This window comes from Cenococcum geophilum, assembly GCF_001692895.1.
Source record: "Cenococcum geophilum 1.58 unplaced genomic scaffold K441scaffold_30, whole genome shotgun sequence".
Taxonomy (NCBI): domain Eukaryota; kingdom Fungi; phylum Ascomycota; class Dothideomycetes; order Gloniales; family Gloniaceae; genus Cenococcum; species Cenococcum geophilum.
The window spans coordinates 531,863-556,446 of record NW_027137588.1 but is presented as its reverse complement, the minus strand read 5'-3'; the positions used below and the strand labels follow the sequence as shown (position 1 = coordinate 556,446).

General features: G+C 39.3%; 3 protein-coding genes across 3 annotated transcripts; all 3 read left to right on the top strand.

Annotated features, from left to right (window-relative positions):
• Positions 1-275: 275 nt before the first annotated feature.
• K441DRAFT_697530 (2,2-dialkylglycine decarboxylase) lies at positions 276-1,791 on the top strand (the record flags this gene model as incomplete). The annotated part of the gene is made up of 2 exons (XM_067652985.1): positions 276-761; positions 843-1,791. 2 exons carry the CDS (start codon positions 276-278, stop codon positions 1,683-1,685), a joined length of 1,329 nt encoding a protein of 442 aa, XP_067502288.1. The 3' UTR covers positions 1,686-1,791.
• Positions 1,792-8,799: 7,008 nt separating this feature from the next.
• On the top strand, positions 8,800-9,713 carry K441DRAFT_613904 (uncharacterized protein; the record flags this gene model as incomplete). The annotated part of the gene is made up of 5 exons (XM_067645657.1): positions 8,800-8,836; positions 8,893-8,923; positions 9,006-9,072; positions 9,134-9,253; positions 9,335-9,713. The coding sequence occupies 5 exons, from the start codon at positions 8,800-8,802 to the stop codon at positions 9,482-9,484; spliced, it is 405 nt and encodes a 134-aa protein (XP_067502287.1). The 3' UTR covers positions 9,485-9,713.
• A 96-nt stretch (positions 9,714-9,809) lies between these two features.
• On the top strand, positions 9,810-11,284 carry K441DRAFT_706467 (Methylthioribulose-1-phosphate dehydratase; the record flags this gene model as incomplete). The annotated part of the gene is made up of 6 exons (XM_067653663.1): positions 9,810-9,920; positions 9,995-10,138; positions 10,226-10,476; positions 10,554-10,637; positions 10,689-10,736; positions 10,803-11,284. 6 exons carry the CDS (start codon positions 9,810-9,812, stop codon positions 10,864-10,866), a joined length of 702 nt encoding a protein of 233 aa, XP_067502286.1. The 3' UTR covers positions 10,867-11,284.
• Positions 11,285-24,584: the final 13,300 nt, after the last annotated feature.

Genomic DNA, 24,584 nt, shown 5'->3' with positions numbered 1-24,584 from the left:
GCAAGCGTTAGTCCTGTTTAGGAATGAGCTAAACTATAAGTGGATTAGAGCTCAGTCCTAAAAGATCACTTGAAGTCTTCAAACAATATCGGAACTCCACGAAGAAGAATTCATCAGTCTCTTCCGAAGTTGAGAGACACACAGTTGGCTTTGTGGGTACGCCATGTATAATAAATACTCCCTAGATCTCGCAGTGTTTATCAGTTCGTCAAAATTCTCAGTCTCGTTGTTTCTCAGGATAAATTCTTCATCTCTCTACAAGCCTCAAGTTCGAAATGGTTTCTGAGCCAGACAACAACGCTGTTCTCTATGCTTCCGCACAGAAGAACCTCCTTGTATTCGGCAGCAGTTTCATGCCCGATGTCATCGTCAAGACGTCAGGGATTTATCTCTATACTGCATCTGGGGAGAAGATCATGGACTGGACATCTGGTCAAATGTCCTGTCTGATCGGACACGGTCACCCCGAAATAGTCGACACGCTTGCAGCGCATGCAGCTGAGTTGGATCATCTATACAGCGGCATGGTCTCGCCACCGGTCATTGCATTGGCGGAGGCACTCACCAGCGTCTTGCCCGATGGCCTGGACAAGGCGATGTTCCTCAGTACTGGAGGGGAGAGCAACGAATGTGCGATAAAACTTGCCAAGATGTACACTGGTAAGTTTGAAATTGTTGGGCTGGGAGCGAGCTGGCATGGGGTGACAAGTGGTGCAAACGGTGCTCAGTATCATGCTGGAAGGAAAGGATATGGTCCTGTGGTATGCTCTATCCCTTTGGATTTTCTGATCGCTCGACTCTGCAACCTCTCTGATTTCGAATTGATGGCTGATATCGCATAGATGCCAGGGATGCATATGCTGCCGTCCCCAGATTCATATCGGTCTATCTTCCGCAATAAAGATGGCTCTCACGACTGGGAAACGGAGCTCAACTATGGCTGGTCTCTCATCGATAAAGCATCAGCCGGGTCCCTAGCTGCTGTAATCATGGAACCAATCCTCAGCTCCGGGGGAATGATCGCCATTCCCAGGGGCTACATGGTAGCTATGAAGGAGCACTGCCGAAAACGCAATATGCTTCTGATCGTCGATGAGGCTCAGACTGGCCTCGGTCGATGTGGTGATCTCTTCGCCATTCAATACGAAGGCGTGGTGCCAGATATTCTAACTCTGAGCAAAACGTTGGGAAATGGACTCCCTCTGAGCGCTGTGATTACGAGCGATAAAATCGCAGCCGTAATAGAGGAAAGAAATTTTATGTTTTACACAACGCATGCCAACGATCCACTTCCTGCTTCTGTTGGACTGAAGGTCTTAGAAATTGTTCTTCGCGACGGTCTAGTTGAGAGAGCAAGAACTGTTGGAGCGCAATTACATGCCGGACTGCATCGTTTGATGGAGAGATATGGTTGTATTGGGGATATTAGGGGAAGAGGTTTGATGGCTGGAGTGGAGATCGTGAGTGATCGGGGTACAAAAGCTCCAGCAATTGACTTTGGAAAGAAGCTGAGCGCTAAGATGATGGATTTGGGTCTCTCGGCAACGATATCGGCGAGGACAACATTCTCGGGGTGTATTAGAATTGCACCACCGCTAACGATCACAGACAAGGAGTTGGCAGAGGGTTTGTCCATTTTTGAAGAGGCATTGAGAACGACGCAGGGTTCCATGCCATTATACTGAAGAAGGATTGACAATTTGGGAGTGGAACTGATTTGCCTTATCTTAAAAATTAGAGTTCTCTTGGCCAAAAATAGACAGGACGTCCTGACTTACCTATTCTCTCGACAGTTACTGCAATTCAAACGACTTCGTTGCTTCCGAAAGAGTGATGCTCTTTCACACGCAATGCGGGGTCCGGGTCGGCGGATCCGGAGAAATCTTCAGAAACTTCACTAAACTGCTTACCCCGCTGCAACAACCATGGCTTGCAGTTTAGATATATTCCTTACCACGTCAGCGTCCAACGAGTACGTGGTCCGTGCGGGAACACTGTTTTTAAAACGACGAGTACATATATAGATTCCAGCAATTAAATACTCACTGCAGTGCCTTCTAGTCGTGCTGGGATTTCTATAGAAAGAATAAGTACTGGAAACCTTGTATTAAGCGACTTAGCTCCAAAGAATAAGCTTATATATTAAAATACTATGGTGTTTAGCCTCCAAAAGCTTCATATTCCTGAGTACGGGCGTTGAACGCAGCTTAATTGATTGGCTAGATCTTATCGATAAGAGTTGGACCCGAATTGACGTGCTAAGGGATACTTCGGTTTCATCATACTCACTTCTATAGCGTTCTTCTTTAGCATATTTCCATCGTACTTTAAGTTATTCTCTTGCATACACCTATTACTGCTGATATTTAGTAGAGAAAGCCGAAGCTTAGGCCGGGGGACCTGTGCTTTTCAGGTCACGCGAGGAAGGCAGGTGGAAGCAAGAGACAGGCCCAGAATGTCTTTGCCGCATTTTATACGGTCTCTCTTACGCAAACGATATGTTTTGGGCTTGACTTTCGGACTTGTCTAATTGGTTATAAGATTAATGGTGAACATATGGTGGGATCACGGTCGGCTAGCTTTGGATTTATGTATTTCTATACGAATTGAATGCTCGCCTTCTCAATTTAATGCCTCATTAAGCTCAAATACCATGCGCCAGTACTGAAACTGTTTAAGTGGGGCATTTAATTGTTCCTTGCGACGCCATGCAGGCATTGGGCGAGCGTCTGAAGTTCACTTACATCTAAGGGGGTGTTCGGTTGCAGCTCCAGATTGAATCTGGAGGCTTCAGAGCCGGGTTGGTCCGGAGCCTTAATCTGATCTGGAGGTGTCTGTTCGGTCAACCTGGCGACTTTCTGATCTGGAGCTCCAGATCGGCAACCGCGTCAAATTCGCACGCTTTACCGTATATAGTAGTTGAACTTGAGCTCTTGGCGTTAGATCAATCTGGAGCTCTACTCGTGCGCGTCTGATTGCCCACCAGTGCACCATACCCCCACCGCCACCGCCCTTACCGATGACGGTATTACTACAGCAGCTGCAAGGGCCTATACGATGTCGTCTTCTTAATTCTTACTGTCGCCATTCAGATCCGACTGGGCAGAAGACATCGCTAATTTTAATCCTCATCCAAGGCCTTTTTATTAGAATGACCAACCGAACAGTCGGCTTTATTTCAGATTGAGTACAACCACCAGATTAAGCGCCACTAATTATCTACTAATTGACGCCGGTGAGAGCACGGATCAACGTCAGATTGAAAAAGCTCCAGATTGCAACCGAACACCCCTGAAGCTTTTTGCGAAGGCATAACGCAAGACAATTTTGAGTATATGCCTTAACAATATATGGAATAACGTTCAATTTTCAAGGGCTGTAACAGGCACAATTTTATAATATACTTCTATCTATTATTCACACGCTTGCGGAGAAGAGGATTAATTAATCTGATTGGTGGGTATGGGCTCAAAGGCATTAATTAAGAATGGGTATATTCGCAAGGCCATTTGCAGGGGATTACCCTGCCTTAACTAAACGTAATGCCTATGGACCCGTGCGCAAGTATATTGCTACAGTATCTATTTATAAAGCCTAAAATATGCAACTAAAGAAAAAGGTATAGGTGGGAGGGAAAGCAAGCAAGTAAGGCTTAATTTTATAAATATTAATAATGTTAGTGTTACTAAGATGCAGGGGTGCTGCTATAGTGCTCGCTTAGCCACATAGACATATTTATCTATTATTTACACGCTTACGGAGAAGAGGATTAATTAATCTAATTAGTGGGTACGGGCTTAAAGGCATTAATTAAGAATGGGTATATTCGCAAGGCCATTTATAGGGGATTATCTTGCCTTAACTAAATATAATGCCTATAAACCTAGAAGCGCAGCACCCGTACTATATAAGGTAGAGTAAGGGGAAGAAAAAATAAAAAATAAAAAAGGGGGGGAAAGAAGAGATTTAAGTTAATATATTAGAGTGCTAAAATAGGCACTTCTATACGCCGTTATACCTAAATATCTTTGCCTATTATATTTAGGGTAAGTAACAATAAGAACGGTATTAGCGTTCTATATTAAAAGTTTACACTTAGCTAAAATAGGTCTTTTAGGGAAAATAAATAGTAAAGCTGGAACGCTTATAAGGACCACTAGCTTAGTTACTGTATTTAGCTGTCTATAAAACCGTTATCTTAAGTATATTAAGCAGCACCTTTCCAAAATAAGTATCCGTTATAGAGCTTAGAGTAAAGGCCAAGAGTAGCGACTTTATACTTTAGCTTATTCCTAACCGCGTAGCTTATAAAGGCTAATCTCTTAAAGTAAAAGAGAGGGGCGTTTTTGGGTTAGGGGTTATTTTTAAATAGGTGTTTTATAGCTTAAACTGCGTATTTAGGTTACCCTAAAGTGGCAATTATAATTAAGACTCCTTAGTAATTAACGTCCGTTTTACTATGCTTTAGATATAATATTATATAGTCCTCTACTAGCGTTATATCGTTTCTAGTATATTTTATAGTAGAGAAGGCATAGCTATCTTTTTAAGCCTTAGTATAGGTAATCTTACCTAAATAAAGGAATCCTATAAAGGCCGTGGTAACAGCAGCGTTAAAGTTAAGATCCTTAACGGATTAGGTATTTAGGGTAACCAATTAGGTAAGGATATCTTTAGTAATTAGCAATCTTTTAGCTATAGTAGAGGGATTTATAGATATTACACCGTCTAGAATCCTCTTAATAATAGAATTATTAAAGACGGAGGTGTTATAATTAGCGTTAATATAGTAGGATTAAATTGCGGAGATATAGGCTCTAACTATAGTAGGCTTAATATAGCTTATTCCTAGACTAGTATTACTAAAGATCTATTAGGTAATCTATTCTCCTAGGTAGTAGAGGGGTATTAGGTACTTTACCGCTTTATAAAGGTTACAGTAGCCCTCCTAACTCTTAATTGCGGGATAGTATAAATCTCTTATTCTATTAGAGAGGCCGTACTATAATAGTTAGCCGAAGCATTCTAAGGGGGCTTTTACCTTAATCTAGAAATTAGGTAGGGGGTCTTTAAGAGGGACTAGGTCTCCTATTTTAGCGTTAGATTAAATATAATAAAGAAGCGTATAGTAACGGTAAATTAGAAGTATTTTAATGCGGGTATAGTAATAATACCCTATTACAATTAAAACGAGATAAAGTATTAGCTAGCCTATTTTCTATAGAGGAAACCCACTTTATATAGAGCGTAATATTATAGGCTGTGGCTAGTTAGAGGATTTTATAGAGCAAGTAATTACCCAGTCTTTTTACTACCGTATTTTAGAATCCTAAGAGTGCTATTATATTATCCGTATAGATATAGACTAAGCTATACTTTTACTGCGTTGCCTAGAGCTAGAATAAGGTTATAATTACTTAGACCTCCTACTTATTAATTAGGGCAAGGCGGTATTCTGCATTAGGGTAGTAGCTTAAAGAATTGTCTTAGGGTAGAGATACTAAATAGGGCGGCTATGTTATCCCTTAAGAATCCTTAAGGAAGAAGAAGGCCCTATAACTAAGAATCCCGGATATATCTAAAAAAAGATAGAATTATTTTTAATCCGTATTATTAAAGAAGAGGATACTATTTAAAAGGGTAAGAGTATCCCTCCACTATAATAAGTCTTGGCGAAGTTTAGCTATTAGCTATTAGTAAGGATAATTACCTACCTTTATAAAAGTAGAGATAAACTCCTAAATAAAGCGGTTATATAAACGCCTAAGCCTAATTACCCGGGCGCTCTAAGTAAGTTTACTAGCTAGTTTTTAACTCTAAACTAGCGTTAGGGATCTACTACTTAACGCTTTATTAATCTCCTTAATTATAGTGGCCTATTTTAAAGAAGAAAGACGCAGCTTAGACTTTAGAGTATCTATAATATAACCCAGGACTTTAGCCGTAGTACCTTTAATATTCTTTAATTTGTTTTATAAGATGCCTAATTTATTATTTAATTAGTTATATATACTAAGCAATTAAGGAAAGATAAAAGCGTTAAAGAGTATAAAGATAAAGTTATCTAGATAGTGCTCTAAGGCGGTATTTAGGATATATTAGATAAGTATCTAGTAAAATCCCTCCATAAAAAAATTAAATAAAAAGGGTACAGTTTAAAGGCCAAATAAGAGGCAACGTTTAAAATATACTATACCCTTCTAAGAGAACCCTATAAGGCGTTAAGCTTTAATAGAAAGTAAAATATTCTAAAAGGCGTCCTTAATATCCCTCTTAATAATTATATAACTACGGCCTATATATATAACGTATTAGAGAACCTAATTAACTATTAAATATTATAGTATAGCAAATACTATAGGGATTAAGTTGTTAACAGATTGGCTAGATAGTAAGGATAAGTTATAAATATAGCGCTATCCCTTATCCACTTTAGGTACTAAACCTAGCAGTAAGGATATAATGGGAGATATTACTATTATAATCCTACCTATATCTAGATTAGCGCTAATCTTCTCTAAGATTAGGACTATATTTGCGGCTATTAAGGCTTAGTTCTTTTAGGAAAGGAGCTTAATTTCTAGGTCTACCCTAATCTAGCATCTAAACTTTAAGATACTAATAATATTATATTAGAGGTTGCTAGGGTATAGGGATAGATAACACCCCCACGCTTAAATAATTAAGGGGGAAGGAGAGTCCTGTAGAGAAGAGGAGGGTAAAAAGACTAGAAATAATAGTATAGTATTTAGCCTACCTATATTATAAGGGTAGAGTATAGTTTTAGCGGAGTGTAGGTATAGCTTAATAAAATCCTCTTCCTCCTCTTTCTTTTCCTTATTAATACTTTCCTCTAGTAATTATTACTTATAATTTCTCACAGCATACGGGCTATTGCACTTACTATAGGTATATAGGAACTTGTAATCTTTACCTAGGTTATACTTCCCTCTATTAAAGCTATAATAGGTCCTTAAGATATTAGTACTTACTTATATACGTTTTAAGATAGATGCGGATTTATAAGTACTAGGATTATAATAGATATTTAGGAAGTTACTAAAGATCTTCTAGTTAGCTAGCTCTAACTAGTTCTTTTAAATAACTATAAAATAGTGCTCTAAGGCTATAGTTATTAAGGGAGCAATTTAGTAGGTAGTAGATAGCTAAATAACTTAATTATAGAAGGTAAGTATTTAGGGAATAAGATCTACTAAAAGATTCTTATATATAACGATTAAAATTATTATATAGTTAAGGAAGCCCTTTACCTATACTTTAACGGATAGGTAGTTCTTTATTATCCCTTCTTTTAGTCTTATAGAAAGGACGCTATTAATAATAAGAATATTATTTTAAGGCTTAGACCAGAGCTAGTATATCTAAAGGTAAAAAAGGTTATTAGGCAAGAAAGTACCCTAAAATACCTTAAGTATCTCTTTATTTAGGACGCTAGGGAAAAGGGTATTTAGGATATTAGCTATAGATAGGAGTAACTTACCTAGTTTATTAATTAAGGTTAAGAATAATACTGCTATAGCTAATCTCGCTATTACTATAGCGAGGCTTAATATATAGAGTTTAGTCACCTAATTTTCCTATTTTTTTTAAACGCGTAGCATTTTAGTACGGTCCTCCTATTCTTAAAGGAGTTTTATTTTCCGGTTAGTTGCCTAGTCCTTAACCTCCTTTACCTAAGCTCTTTTAATCCTTAGGTCCTCCTTATATAGTTACTAAAGCTATTCTTTAGCTTTTTTAGCGGCTAAAGTCTCGCGTTAAGCCGTAGAGAGAGGCGCTATTATAGAGGATAGAGACTATAACGCTAGCGTATCGCCTAAAGGTGTAGGGAAAGGTGAGGGAGACTAGTAGGTAACCTCTAAGGAGTTTAGCTCGTTAAGTGTGTCGTCGTTAGTTAAGTTTTTAAGGTTTTTATAGATAATTTGCGAAGGTTTAGACGAGCGTATAGGTTATTAAGTTATTAATAGTAACAATTAATTATTAGAAACTAAGTAAATAAGGCATTAGCTCTTAAATAAGACTAATATGGAAAGCAAGCAAGTAAGGCTCAATTTTGTGAATGTTAATGATGTTAGTGTTGCTGAGATGCAGGGGTGCTGCTGCAGTGCTCGCTTAGCCACATAGACATGTCCATATTAGAGGAGAGCTGTCGGTACGTTGGCAATGCTTGAAATATTAATATATAACATTATATATTATATGGAGTTATTTAAGGTCACGGGTAGGATGCTCTGCAATTCTCATGTCACTGGCAAGCCTTGGTAGTACCAAGTTGTCAGAGGGTGGGATACCATACTTAGTTAGTAGAAAATAGAACTAAAAAAGGCTCCAAGCGAATCAGCTTCAGGGGCCTTATCGGGCGCAAAAAAGCAGCACCTCACACCATCAACAAATCCTGACGAGTACAAGGGCACCATATTCGGGCCAAGGATCTGTCCCACGGCTTGGCCCTGCATCATGCTTTCCAGAGCAGGCACATGGCTTCAAAGTTTTCCGACCCATTACGGCAACATCGCTTGTAGCCTGCAAAATCCACTCATAGCTGTCTTCAAGCTGCTTCAGCCAAGTACTCATCCTTGGGCTTGAAATTTGACACTAAAAATTTAGGATCATCCCACGTACCTAGCCTTGCGTCATTCGCCCTTGAAAGCTTTCACTATAAAAATGCAGTGCCCCTCTCCCAGTTCGCAGTTACCCCCTGACCCCACCAAACACTGACATCATTGTATCCCCGAGAACTTGTACAACTTGTGTATTGACAGAGCGTCTACCAAATTCAGCATGCCTCAAGAACCGCTTGTTTCCACTGGCCGCGGTGGTAAGAGATAATGGCCGGACTGCTCTAATGGGGTGCATCTAATTGATGCTATCTAGGCTCTGGTAACATTGGCCATGATCCCAACGTGTGAGTAAGCATGATGAAAACGAGTTCCTGAGATTTTAGTTCCAAAATTATTAGACATGCCTAATACTGATATGTTCTGCAGCTATGCCGACGGCGGTATTATTCGTGAAGGATTCCAAGGTGAATCTGCTGAGGTGCACTCCACAGGTGTTCGTATATCCAAAGCCTCTCTCCGAGTAAGGCCTAAGCTTACCCGTCTCGAAAACTCAGCGTGGCGGCGCTGGGAATGTAGAATCTCCCAGGCTGGGCCCTGACCGCGGTCGCCGTGGTTCCCAAGATATCATTCCAGAGACTGCTCTACGTGAGGGCCAAGAGAACTACCACACTGGCGTAAGTTTATCAGTACATGCATGGCCCTAAAGGTACATGGGTGAAGGCTAGGGGGCTAATTTGATATCTCTCAATCAACAGCGCGGCGGCGAAGGCAACATCCACAAGGAGAAGTATGGAGGTCACAGCAAAAGCCCAAGTAGGGAAAGACTCGGCGATAAGGTCAAGCATATTCTCCACATAGACAAGAAGCACGAAGAATCCCCACTGGCTCATGAATCGAAGGATTAGTCGTGATGCTGTGGAAATTGAACGATTGCGTCGACGGAAGATGGAATTTTTTGGGTCTATGAGATACCACACAAGCTGCCACAGTCGGTTTTCTAAACGCTCCGGAATTTAGGAGATTAATAGTAGCGAATTTCAACTTGGAGCTTCTCTAGTGCATATCTATGATATGATTTGTTTTTGAGGGGGTTCCAAGGCTGCCAATCTTGCCAAGAATCTCTTATCGATACGAATTGCGACATTTCGAACTTTTGGCGCCATCGACACCGAAGCTTCGCCAGTACCGCTAACTAACACGCCAATCGGCTTGTATGCATTGTGCTTCAACATGGCCTCAGACGAAGCTGAAGACAATGAGCATCTTATCTATTCCATAAACCCCAATCACCCTGCCAACCTCATCTGTACTCTCTGTCAGAAATTTTACACTTTGGGCTGGGTATATTCTTACCGCTTCGGCCCAATGACATGCGGTAAAGCTCTTCACATGGCTAATAAAGCATCTGAACATAGGTAACTGGTACTGGTGGCGGAACAAGTATCCGACATCATGACCATATCTTCATTGCGCCGTCGGGCGTCCAGAAAGAACTGATGAAGCCAACCGACATGTTTGTTATGGACTTCAATACGCGCGAGTACCTCCGCAAGCCTACAGTATGAGAGTTGTGCCTTTCTAAACCCCATGTCTTCTTGCGTTCTGAATGATGGAACCATTACCTCTAATGCTGCCACCCTTTACAGGTCCTTAAGCCATCAGCTTGTACTCCACTATTCCTTGCAGCCTTCACGCGCGGTGCCGGCTGCTGCATACATACGCACTCCCAATGGGCTGTTCTCATAACTCTACTTGTAGAGCGAGAGTTCGGAAAGGATGCTTGTTTCGAGATTGAGCAAATTGAACAGATTAAAGGCATACCTAAAGGCCGGGGGAAGGTTGGGAACCTTGGATATTTCGACCGGTTGAGGATACCAATAATCGAGAACACAGCCCAGTACGTCGAAGCCTCAGCAACCTGCTTCTTGTGAAGAGAATAGCAGGACAAGGGCTGATGTATTACTACAATTGTAGTGAAGAGGATCTTACCGAGAGCTTAGAGGAAGCCATGGAAAAGTATCCTGACACTTACGCCGTGTTAGTCCGGAGGCATGGCATGTGAGTTTCAAAGCCGCCTCGGTTCGTTCAAATGATACTAAAGTCTGACAGCTACGTCTGGGGTGACAATGTTCACAAAGCAAAGACGCAGTGTGAGAGGTGAGCATGCCAGGTTCATTAACAAAGTTATCACCGTCTCTGCTAACCCATCTTGCGTGATTCCAGCTTGGACTATATTTTCCAACTCGCTGTTGAGATGAAAAAACTGGGTCTCCCATGGACATCGTAGTTAGTTAGACATGCCACTAGCTATTTAGTGCTATTATCACCCTGAGACGAAAGCGCCTCTTCGTATGTCCACATGTAAACAATTGGCGTGGGAGAGTGTTTTGAGATTCAAGTTAGCGTCTATGACGATTACTACTACTATCATACCTTGGACCTCGATCCGAGAGGGTCAGACCACAATAGGACCAATTAAAATAACGACTAGCTTGAATTAAGACATTATGGCCTTAGCTACCGTTGCGGGTGATTTAGAAGACATTTTAAGCTAAAGAGATGTACTAAATAGCGGAGGTTTATTTGGTTTCAAGATCCTGCAGAGCCGTAGAGCAGTGATCTCGTTGGATTGGAGTGGAGTGGATTTGACCCCCAAATCCACTCCATACGCCAAAAAGCTGGTGGAGCTCCAGGACTCCAATGCAGCTCCAGATCAAATATATGCCACAAATAGTAAGTCTTGGCAACGGGCGGTTGTTTAGGTAAGAGAGGAAGATCCCAGATCGCTCGGTCTAATACAGAATCTCCCTCATCTTCTGCCTCAATCGCCTTAATATCCTTAATATCCTCAAAGGCAGCTTGCGCGTCGTCGTCGCTATCATTCTCACCATCCAAATCTAGCTCAATTGGCTCACTTGGTTCCGCCGGAGTATCCTCCGCTGCTGCCGCTACTTTCCTTTAGCTATAGATCCTCACCCTAAAGCCATATTAGTACGTACGTCTCTTCGTATGCCTCGGTTTCTTTGTTAAGGCGTTACAACGAATGTAATTTCGACCCTGCAGCTTAAACTTAAGCGTGTCCTTACACAAATAAAACCGCAGGGTGAGACAACAACTGAAGTCAGGAAGGAGAATGAGTCGGCGGCCCAGAACCGATGGGGAACGAGCGACTACCGGGTTCGTATGCGGGGCTGCGCGAAAAAGCCCGGCAGGAAGGCGTGCTGGTGGTGGTGCGTCGGTGGTGGGGGCAAGCGATGACGAGGTTGGGGAAGCTCTCGGAACAGTTGAACGAGGGCGACGATGCGACAGTAGGGTTGACAGACGAGGCGATAAAGAGTGGAGAGAGAGGAACCCTACACGGAAAACTGGTTAAAGCAATTATATGTCAGAAATCCCGCCGAAATTAGAAAAGGACCGTCCAGCCAGAAAAAGCCGAGAGATAGAGGAACTCTTTGCGAAAGAAGAAGCCCTAGAAGAAGAAGCCGTCGCGTAGGCCGAGAAACTAATATCAGAAGTGAGTATATATTAAAACTCCGGGTCATGATTGGTGTGGTTATTACAGCGGGGTAGGCAGTTTAGTTGAAGCTTCTGAAGATTTCCAAAGCAAAATCTGGAGAGGCTTATCTTAGCAACCAAGACAGTAAATCTCGCTAGTACTTAACTGGTATAGCTCAATGGACCCTTACTAGTGTAATAGAATTAGGGTTAGTTAATAATGCTACCTTAGTTACCGTCTAAGGGCCTTTGGGACAAAATTATAAGAGTAACAATTTAAAAAGGTATCTTTCTTCTACCATTTTCAATGCCCTACTGTCAGGTGACGTGTCACCTCGCTTATATTGGTGTTCACGGCTCACGTGACCTTAACAACCCCCATCGATATTCCCGAATATCCACGGCGCCACCTGCAGCTAAGCGTGGATATACGGAGGTACAGGCCCTAATGTTTGTTACACCGCCCGCGCTCAGGGATTGTTTTATATAGGCAGAATGATTTGGTTAGTGACACCCCCCGCTGATTGAGCCGCTGATACGCGCGTATCATTGGCCCATTGAGCCATGCGCCCATGTATTTACCCTATACGGAAAGGTCACTCATCCGCTCGCTGAGCGGCTGGTGGGTATGCTCTCCCTACCTCCCCTCTCTGTCTGCGTGTATATTAAAAAAAATAGAAAAACCCCCTAAATTCTAACTATACTACCAGCGTTCTATTTTAAACCGCCACCCAATCCACAGGTTCGACTTCACAGCACTAGATGGCAAGGAAAAATGGACGACATACAAATTCACAAAGAACGTCTACGACATATGAATGCCAACTCACTTTAAGAGGATCTGTTCCGTTATCGATCAGCTGCCAGCCAACATAAATTTCAATGTCTCCAAGCTGCAGTCTTCAGAGGCATCTAGGCTTTCGCAATTTTTCGATGATTAGAGTCTCTTACAACAATCAAACCCGACACGACGTCTCTGGCGGACACTCCAAACACTTCATTACCTTATGGACTGAGCCGAGAGCATTCAAAAAACCAAAGAAAAGGCGCGCTGAAGAATAGCAGCATATCTTACGATGGAAGTATAATATGGGAACGAAGGGATGATATATGCATTCAGCAGAGCGATAGGGGAACAGGTAATTGCGAGGCCAGGCCTGGCTATTTTCAGCCAGGCAGGTATTAAGACAAATGACATAAGCTAGCTGTTAGGTAGAGACACAGAATTGAATGAGTGATCTGTTTTATTCAAGGTGGCTCTCGAGGATCTTTATATACACGAGGAAGTTGCTAGAATAGGAAAGGGGGGAGGTACAGGCAANAGAGANANNNACNAAGACATACGAAATACGAGGGTAAGCACTAGGGTAGTCTTATATAGGGTACTAGGCATTAAAGACAATTATAAGACAATCTAAAGCACATCCAATTTAGGCTAATAGCTACTTCCGTGGCCAATATACCCCCTTAGATCTGGCGTAGAGCGTTAGAGCTGGATTACCGGAATAGGCAATTGGGAGAGATGAGTTGGTGGTGAGCTCCGCCGAGCGTCAATTAACTAGATGTCTGATATCGCGAAGCCCTACCACCTTAACGAACTTTTGATAATTTTGCTTTGATAGAGCCTTAGTTAGTCCATCTGCAGCCATCTTGCTTATTAGTACCTATTGTACGACAAAGCTTCCGTTTTATACTTCCTGGCGAAGCTAGAACTAATAAATATCTATATGTCGGAGCTTTGTAGATACCGTAGAAGTTTCTTTCGTTACAATCCGTACTAACTGCTAATTGTTGTAATTGATAATAATGTCCTGTTCTGGATTAAATTTAATAGCTTTGAATATCCGTACTATATGCTCAATCTTCCTACTAACGTATAAGAGAGCTAGGAGTTCTACCTCTATAGTTAACTTAGTAACTACCTTTTGTCTAGTTGCCTGCTATACTATAGGCCCATTAAATAAGCTTATTAAGAAGCCCTATGAGCTTTAACGTGTTGGAGCATCGTCAGCAAAGCTGGCATTAGAGGTAGCTTTTAGAACCTGGTTTATCTTATATAGCGTAATAGTAGAGAACTTAAGAGCGAGGTATCTGGTATTGTAGAGATAGGTAAATAATCTATTAATCTTCGTAAGATAAGCTGGCGATGGATTTTGTAAGAACTTAGCTAGTTTACTAACTAAGAAAGTAATGTCTAGTTATATAGTAGATGCCGGATATATTGCAGAACCTATACGGCATTAATATCCTTTTATCTAATTCGGCGTAGCTTCTCCTTTATATAGTGTTAATTCCTAGCCCAATAGTAGTATAGCTAATGGCTTTAGATATTCTAGATGGTATATTAAGACTAGCTTCTTAAGATACTAATCTAGATAGAGCTAGAGCTTTCCCTTTTGTCAATCTCGCATAATATAAGTGTTTAGGAATGACGTAAATTAGGGTATTTAGCGGATCTTAAATCGATCTTATAGCTGCTTTAGGATATCCTCCATCTGCTAACAATAGCTTAGGTGTCCTATAATTAGGATATTATTAATATAAAAGAATATAAAGATAGGTTCTATAGGGTATATATAGAGACATAGCTTATCCAGTACAGCTTTTAAACTTATACTTTATAAAGTAGTAGACATTTCTAAGAACTATAATTTAGGAGATTTACGTAGTCTGTATATTGCCTTTTTTAAACAGAGAGAGAATCTAGGTAGTAGGTCTATACCCTTAAGGGGAATAAGGTAGACCTTATTATTAACTAAGGCATTAATAAAGGCGTTAACGGCGTTAATTTATATAACGTCTAGGTTAAAACTAGTAATAAGAGCGTAGAGCAGACGGAAGGTCTAATAGGCTGCCGTAATAGCTTTAACCTCTTTTTATAAGACTGCTTAAAGGTCTCTATAAATAACTAGACGAGCCTTAAATCTTATAATAAAGCTGTCTAAATCTTCCTTATAGGTAAAGACCTATATAGTAGGAAGTTAATAAACCTTCTTAACTAGCCATACCTCGTCCTAGGTGTGTTTTCCTATTAAGGCCTTTATCTTAGTGTGAGTAGCTACTTTAAACTCTATAGTGTACCTATAATTAAGTATCTCTTTCTATGACTTTGGTGGTAGTAGAAAATTATCTTAATGTCCGTATGTCTTTATAGCAGTGGTATAGAACGCGTAAGCTAATAGTGTTGTATCTAGATTAATAATATTATTACCATTACTAATTTAAACCGTAAAGGCTCGTTATTATAAGTCCTAATTTGGCATATCTTTCTTCTTTACTATAGGCCGCCTTTTACGGCCAGAACGTTTTTTACCCCCTAATAATAAGCCTGCTGTCGTCTGAGGTTTAGAACGAGGTGTAGAATCTATAAATAGTAGTTTAGTGACTTTAGAAGATAACTAAGTAGTAGATAGTATCTATGGTGTAGATGCCGCAGTAAATAGTAATTGCTAAGGCGCTAAAGACGCTAATAGTTTAGGTAGTTCTGGAGTTAGATCTAGAGTAGGTAGTTAATAGAGTTCTTCTATTAAGATCTAAATGCTTTTTAATATAGGAGTAATGTTAATATTTGCTAAATATGGCAGTCTTATATCTAGTTCTTTATTAAAGTTCTCTATTTAGTCCTTACTGCCATCTTAAAGATTATTTAGTAGGTCTTAGACTTACTAAAAATAATCCTTTTAAGCCTATAAGATAATAAGGTATTCTAGTGTCTTAGGAGATTAATATCTCTTTAACTTATCTATTTGTATATTACAAGATTAAATAATGCGGTTAGTAGTTAGTATCTATACCCTATAGATATTTAACGCTTTTATACTAATAAGATAACCTATTTAGGCTTATAGCTTAAACTTTGCCTTTCTAGGAATACTGTGTTTAATAAGTATATAGGTTAAAAATTCAGCTATATAAAGCCCTGCTAGCTATAGCTTCCGTTTATACAGTATCTTAAATAGGGTTTTCTAGTTAATGGACTTAATAGGAGTTTAATTAAGTAGGAATACTATAAGGAGCATAAACTCGGGCTATAGATCTACAGGTAACTTTGCTTTAATAATAATAGTCCTTACTTATTTAGAAATGGCTCTCCCTAACCTCTCTATAGGTCTATTTTAAGCTAGGGTATATAGCGTTAATTGCTTAATAACACCTCCGTTAAGCTAGATAAGGTTCTTTACCCTAGCGCCTATACCTTACTTCTTGTCTATATACTAAATACGGATACCTTAAGTATTAAATTTCTTTATAAATACTATTATTAATTTAAATAGTAGGAGCAGTATCTCTTACTTATGGTTCTTAATAGGAAAAGCATAATAGTACTTTATATAGTTATACTAAAAGTAAGCTATATACGTATCTCTATTAAACCCGTCTTCCTTTATAATAACATTAAAGTAAATACGTTTAAAAGGGTAGGTTTCCTTTATAAATATTCTATAAGATATCTGCTATGTTATCTTTTTAAGAATATATAGTTTATAAAGTGGTATACTATATAGAGTCCTTCCTCTGTCCGTCTTAACCACTTTAACTCCGTCTGCCGTAGTCAGTAAATAATCTACTAATTCCATATTACAGTATAGTAAGCGTTAATGCCATACTTTGTTATATACTAAGGTCTTAAAGAATCTAGTGGATATAGCGTAGGTAGTAGGAGTAGGTAGTAAGTAGGCAATAGCATTAATAAGGTAGAGACCTCCGTATTCTATAAGGTTAGTAAATAGGCTTCTATTATCCTTATAGTGTAGGTGGTTTATAGATTAGTCCATAATTACTTTAACCCTACGGAGCTTCGCTACGGATATTAGGTTAGTATAAAAATACGGAGCGTACGCTACGTTCCTTAATATTAGATACTAAGTCAGACGTTATTTACCCACATTAATGGCCAAGCTAATATCACTATATCCATAGATTTCTGCTCCTAAATCTCTAGCTATTACTATAGATATGCAAGGCTTAAGGTTACGGAAGTATCTAATATTATTATAAAAGTGTATATCTACCATAATATTATACCCCTAGGCGTTAATCAAAGATAGATCTAGATATTCCTACGATGATAACAATAAATAGGATATTGTTATAGCAGCTGCTATAGCTCTAGGCCTGTCCAGATCCTTAATCTTTTTAGTAGTAGACGAGGCTGACGGAGACGTCCTTAACTTAGGGCCTTTCCTCTTAATCTACTTAACCCTTTTGTTATAATACTACTTATTTATTAGGACCTTAAGCCATTCCTAATACCTCTATAGACACTTATTATTTGAAATAAAATTCGGACCTTAAAGAGACTAAAATAGTTACTTATAATTCTTTAACTTATAGGGTAAACTATAAGTAAAGCACTTTGCCTTAGGTAATTAAGAAGGTGCTAAAGTAGTAGACGTCGTAGGATCTGTAGCTAGCTGCCCTAAGAGTATAGCATAGGCGTTACGTCCTATATTTAGATGCTTATAGAGAAGGTTAAATTCCTTAATTATTATTACCATTTCAAGCTTTTCTAACCTCTTTGCTACCTTTTAAATAAAGGCATAATACAGAGCTAGATAGATCTTCTTATAGTTCTAGATAAAGGCTTATATAACGCTACTCTCTATTACCTCTATTAGCCCTTCCTCTAGCTCTTTACCGTTTTGTATAATAGTAATATAAAGCTAAAGCTATAATTCTAGAGTCTGGCGTTTAGGCCCTTATTTCCGTTTCCTAAAATCGTCTAATACTATCTACTGCAATATAGCTTAAGATGGCTTTGCTACCTTCTTTAGCTATCTTATAATTAAATATAGTATAGTAAGGTTCTTAAGATAACCTAAGAAGTTAGTGCCTATAGTGGTATATAAGAGTACTATAAACGTATAGAGCTTCTCTTCCCACTTTAGGTAGTCTTATCGTTATAGCTTATAGAGCTTAAAGAGCATTCTCTATATCTCTAAAGATTGCTAAGGTTATTATCCTTAACTTAATAACCTAGGTATAGCTGTTTTAGTAGATGCTAAAGTTGCTACTAGAGCTATAGGAGCCGCTAGTAGTGCTATAGGAGCTATAGAATCCGCTAGTAGTGCTATAGGATCTGCTAGTAGTGCTATAGGAGCTATAGGATCCGCTAGTAGTACTGCAGGATCTGTTACGGCACTGGCAGAACCTAGCAGAACTTGGTAAAACTTCGCGGTCACGTGACTAAAAGACCGCATAAAAAGAACCCTACTTCGACTAGCGCTGCTCTTCTTCTCCTTTCCTTTTTTTAGCTTTAGATCCTCGTTTATAGACTACCAATTATATAGGCTTGCGCGTCCCTCTTACTGTGCTCGTGCCTCAATTAATTAAGTCGCTAACATTATCTAAAGCTTAACTACCCTTTCTTCCTAAGAAGGAACTTAAATATATCTATAGACCACGAACTAGAATAAAATACAGAATTAGATCTAAAGAATATTACTAAAACTAGAAGAATAGAAAAGAATAATAAGACCTATAGAATACGCACAGACTAGAACCCCTGTAGAATCCTACTAAAGGTTACCCTAATAACTATATTACGATGCTAAGAAATACAGCAGCTGGCAAAGCAGCCGTAGGACCCTCGAATACCTCTAATAGTAAAATAGTAACTGACTTGAACTCCTAAGTGGAGCTTATAGTAGCTAATGCCGAAATTAAACGACTTTGAGAGCTGCTTAAAGCTAGAGAACCCCCTACGCCTAGCGAGGAATTATTAGATACCTAGAGACTTGCTATAGTTCTTAAGGCTCTAGCCTAACGTATAGTATTAGCATTATTATAGTCCGCAAAGGTCGTGGACCCCCTGTTACTTACAGACGGAACTAACCCTATATTTAATAATTAGAAGCTTTAATTATAGGACAAGCTTAAAGTTAATGCGGACTACTTCCCTACCACTTAGGCTAAAATGGCCTACGTCTTTAGCCGTACCGGCGGGGATGTATAGACGTACCTACGTCCGTAGTACGCATAGGACTTGGTAGAGCCCTTCCTCTCTAAAGAAGAGATAATCGTCTACCTGTCTTCTATTTATAAGGACCCCTTTAAAGTATAGAACGCCCGACTTAATTATAAAAGCCTAAACATAAAAACAACAGAGACCTTCTTGGCCTTTTAGACCCGCTTTCTGCACCTAGCCGGCCAGGCTCGAATTCCCTAAAAAAATTTAATGCCAGACCTATTTAACAAGCTTACCCTAGACCTGCAGCAAGCCGTATTACCAGTTTTTACTACTATATAGACGCTAAAGGAACTTACGGACTAGTGCTTAGCTATTAACTAAGGCCTCCGCCAAATTAAGGCACGCGCTAAACGGTACAAAGCTAGAAACCCTTTAAATTAGACTATAAGCAATATAAGAACGGCCCGTAATGCCCTAGCACAATTAGTAACCCCCACAGTACTACCTATATAGCCCACCACCAATTCAGCAGCTAGCCGTGCGGCCAGCCCTGCTATAGGTCCAACGAATGCTCGGCCTATATATAGCAACCCCTATATACAGGCCCTTAGTAATTAAGGAGCTTACTTCTCTTATAGACAGAAAGGTTACTATATAAGGGATTGCCTAATAAACGCGAAAGCGGACAAGGTTCTATTAATCTAGGAGGACAGCGCAAAGTCGGAAAAAGAGGAACCCTAGAGAAAGACTTCTCTCTAGGGTCAAAAGGGATTAATATATTAGATATTAATCTAGGTTAGCTAGTTAGTAAAAGAAGCTACACTATCCTTTATACTTTATTCCGTAATAGATACCAAGTTTTAACCTCTACTTTAGCTAACTCTAGAGTAAATGCCTTCGCCTTAATAGATACCCAGTATACTATAAAGCTGGCTAACTTTCTAAATATACTTATTAAAGAACTGCCTAAATTAATTCCTATCTATAGGTATAATAGGCGGATAGGACTACCTATTACAACTATCTTATAGATTTACCTCCGTGTTAACAGATAAAGGTAGTATAATGCCCCCTTCCTTATTACGGACCTAGGTAGCCACAATATAATCTTAGGGCGAAAATAGCTAGCCTATTTAGGCTTACAGCTTAATATACGGAGTAGACGGCTTACCTAGCCCAAAACCCTATCCTTAACCCCTTCCTTTATAAAAGAAATTAGCATTATAATGGAAAACCTTATACGGCCCTAGATTAATACTATTTACTAGGCCGATGCTATATATAGGGACTAGGCCTTTAAGAAAGATATACAGCTTAATTTATAACGGATCCATATACTACATTACCCCTAAACTACCCATATTACGCTACCCGCATTAAAGACCTAGGAAGTTAATAGTGACCTAGAAAAGCCCCCTATAGAGAGCTTAGGCCCTATACAGCTATAAAGAACAGCAAGGGACGTTAGACGTTATACTAAACTAATAAATCGGAGGGATAACCTATAGAAGATGGAATAGGAGCTAAAAAAGATTATAAACCCTAAACCATAAAATACGGTCCGGAAAACGGCTATAAGGAAACTAGCAGACCTCCCACCAGTTAATATCTGCTATATTAATGCCGTAGGATTCTACTAGAACTTGGTTCAGCCTAATACCGTTACCTTTATAACGAGCTTATATAAAATTAATTAAATAATTAAGGAAAAGGGAAATAAGCTTAGTGGATAAAAAAGCGAGCTTATAGATAAGGAACTAGTAGAACAAAAGCTGCCCTATTAACACCAAAAATTTAAAGATATATTCTCCAAAGCAGCGTCTAATATACTTCCACCTCACTAACCGTATAACTATAAGATTAAGATTAAGCAGGGCAAAGAAAACACCCTTAGCTTTAGCCCCCTCTATAAGCAGTCTATTACCAAATTATAGGCTATAAAGTAGTATTTTATTAATAACCTAAATAAGGGCTTTATTAAGCCTAGCCAAGCCCCTTTTGCCTTGCCTATTCTCTTTATTAAAAAGCTAAATAAAGGACTCCACTTCTGCATTAACTACTATAAGCTAAATAATATAACCCGCAAGGATCGCTATCCGCTACCCCTACTTAATAAGACTCTGGCCCAAATAAGTAGAGCTAAGGTCTTTATAAAGCTTAATATCCGCTAGGCCTTCTACTAAATTAGAATAAACCCTGGGTCTAAAGATCTTACTATATTTTAGACCCGTTATAGAACATATAAATATAAAGTACTCCCTTTTAGACTAACTAACGGACTAGCTACGTACTAGCGGTATATAAACGATGTACTTTTTAACTACCTTAACAATTTCTATACGGCCTATTTGGATAATATTATAATCTACTCTAAGAACAAGCTAGAACACAAGAAGTACGTCTATAAAGTCCTATAACGGCTCCGCAAGACTAGCCTCTAGGTTAACATTAAGAAGTTAAAGTTTAGTATTAAGCATACAAAGTACTTAAGTTTTATTATTAGTATAGACGGAATTAAAACCAACCTAGAGAAAACGGCCGTAATTAACTAGTGGGCACCCCCACAGACCGTAAAGGGGGTATAATCCTTTTTAGGGTTTTGTAACTTCTACTAACGCTTTATTAAGAACTATAGCAGGATCGCCCGGCCTCTTAACCGTTTTACTAGAAAAGACCAGCCCTTTTACTTTAACGCCATATATAGGTAGGCCTTTAATAAGCTTAAGAAACGGCTGGTATCGGCTCCCCTACTTACCTATTTTAACCCAAAACGGCCCTTAATACTAGAAACTAATACCTTAAACGGCGCAATAGCTGGTGTTTTTTCCTAGAAGTAACTGGACGGAGAGTAACACTTTATTATATACTATTTAAAGACTATAATAGATGCCGAGCTGAATTACCATATCCATAATAAAGAAATGCTAGCTATTATCTCTAACTTTTAGCACTGGCGTATATAGCTAAAGGGGACCCCTAAGCCGATTAAGGTAGTTTTAGATTATAAGGCCCTAGAATACTTTATAATAACTAAGGCCCTTACGGCCCGGTAGGTATGCTAGGCGGATACCCTATCTTAGTTTAACTTCTTAATTATATATAGACCAGGCGCTACGAACCATGCGGACGCTCTTATAAGGCATAAGCAAGACCTAGATAACCAGACAGCTATAAAGATCTTACTATAGACCTAAACGCTACTATAACTAGAACACCTTAACCCCTAAATACGGGTAGAACTAAGTATAGACTCCTTAGGCGCCGAGATATATCCTATTAACTCCTCTAAACTTAACCTTATTAATGAACTACTATAGGCTAACCAAACGACCCCCTCTCTATAGGAATACCGTAAAAAGGCAAAGAACGTTACTAGCCTATAGTCCCTTAAAAATGAACTACTTAAGCACTAGGAACGGCTAGTAGTAGCTAAAAAATAGAACTTACGGACCTAGCTTATTATCAAAGCTTATACCTAGGTCTCTATAGCCCACCCTAGAAAAAATAAGACCTATAAGATTATTGGTAACTGCTACTACTGGCCCGGAATAATTATAGATATTAACCGTTATATACGGAACTGTAATAGCTGCCATAGATCTATAATTCCATGAGATAAGACCCTAGGACTATTGAAACCTTTTTTAATACCCGACCACCCCTAGCAGCATATCTCTATAGACTTCTATAAGCTACTAATAGACCGCGACGGATATAATATAGTTATAATTTTAGTTAACCGCTTTAGTAAGCGCCTGTTTTTAATTCCCTATTATAAGAATATTAATGCTAAGGAGGCGGCCTAACTATATATCTACTACGTTTACCGTATTTACGGACTATTAGATACTATTATATCTAATCGCGGCCCGTAATTTATATTAGCCTTCTAGAACGAGTTTACCCGGATCCTAGGTATTAGGCTAAAGCTCTCTATAGTATACCACCCTTAGACAGACGGCTAGACGGAGATTGTGAATTAATATTTGGATTAGAGACTCCGGCCTTTTATTAACTACTTCTAGGATAACTAGGGCGAACTACTACCCCTAATAAACTACGCCCAGGCAACCCTACCCTATAACTTTATAGGATTTGCACCTATCTAACTAGAAATAGGGTATTTACCCTAAATAAGCTTTAACTAGAATAGACCAGAAGGACTACGGACTATACGCAAGAAACTATCTTATAAGGAAGCCTAGTAGTACGCTAAGCGCTTAGAGAAAGCCTAGACGGTAGCCCATATAAATCTAGAAAAGGCCTAGAAATTAATAGAATAGTAGGCAAATAAGCATAGGCGCGAACCTGACTTTACTATAGGCGATATAGTCTAGGTTATAATAAAGAACTAAAAGACGGAACGGCCTAGCTATAAGCTAGACTATTAGATAGCGGGACTATATAAGGTCCTTAAGAAGATAGGTAACTTATATAAAGTAAAGCTCCCGGATTTAATTAAGGTTTACCCCGTTTTCTTACCGGATAAGCTATAGAAAGCTATAAACGACCTATTGCCTAGATAAAAGAATAAACCTCCCCTACTAATTTAAGTTAATGGCGATAACAAATGGGAAATTAAAGAAGTACTAGCCTATAAACTAGTAAGGAAAACGCTAAAGTACTATATTAGTTGGAAAGGCTATAACCTAGATCCTACCTAGTACCCTATATGGAACTTTATTGGCAGTCTCTATAAGCTTTAAGAATTCTATAACCGCTACCCTAATAAACTAAGACCCCTAAAGTACCTAGATAAGTAGATAGAGTGCTAGCATAGCGAAAATAATAAGCTACTGGAAGAACATAAAGATAAGAACGCCCTATAAGCATAATATGGACTACAAAGCCTGAGGGCAGGCTTTTGTGGAGGGGGGGGTAATGTTACGGCACTGGCAGAACCTGGCAGAACTTGGCAGAACTTCGCGGTTACGTGACTAGAAGACCGCATAAAAAGAACCCTACTTCGACCAGCGCTGCTCTTCTTCTCCTTTCCTTTCTCTAGCTTTAGATCCTCGTTTATAGACTACCAATCGTACAGGCTTGCGCGTCCCTCTTGCCGTGCTCGTGCCTCGATTGACTGAGTCGCTAACAGGATCTGCAGGTGCTGCTGCAGGTGCTATAGGAGCTGCTGCTATTAAAGGTATAGCTAGCTCATTATTTTCTTTGATTTTGTTCTCCGTCTTATCTAGGTTAATATAGTCCTAGATCTTCGCAAAACTTACTTCTTAGCGGATAAATTAAAACCATATAGGCTAGTCTTTTTAGGTTAGCAAAAGAGGGTTTATAGAGTCCTTAGTTGCCATTTTGGCTTTTATTTTAAAGTTGCGTAAAGAGACGCGCTTACGCGTAAAGCACGCGATATTCCGTGACGAACTATGCTTAAAGAGGCTTAGTGGTAGTCGTCTAGCCACTAAAATCTCCCTAGTGCTCAGAAGGTTACCAGGCTCATAACTTTTAGCTAGGCAGGTATTAAGACAAATGACATAAGCTAGCTGTTAGGTAGAGACATAGAATTGAATAAGTGATCTGTTTTATTTAAGGTGGCTCTCGAGGATCTTTATATACACGAGGAAGTTGCTAGAATAGGAAAGGGGGGA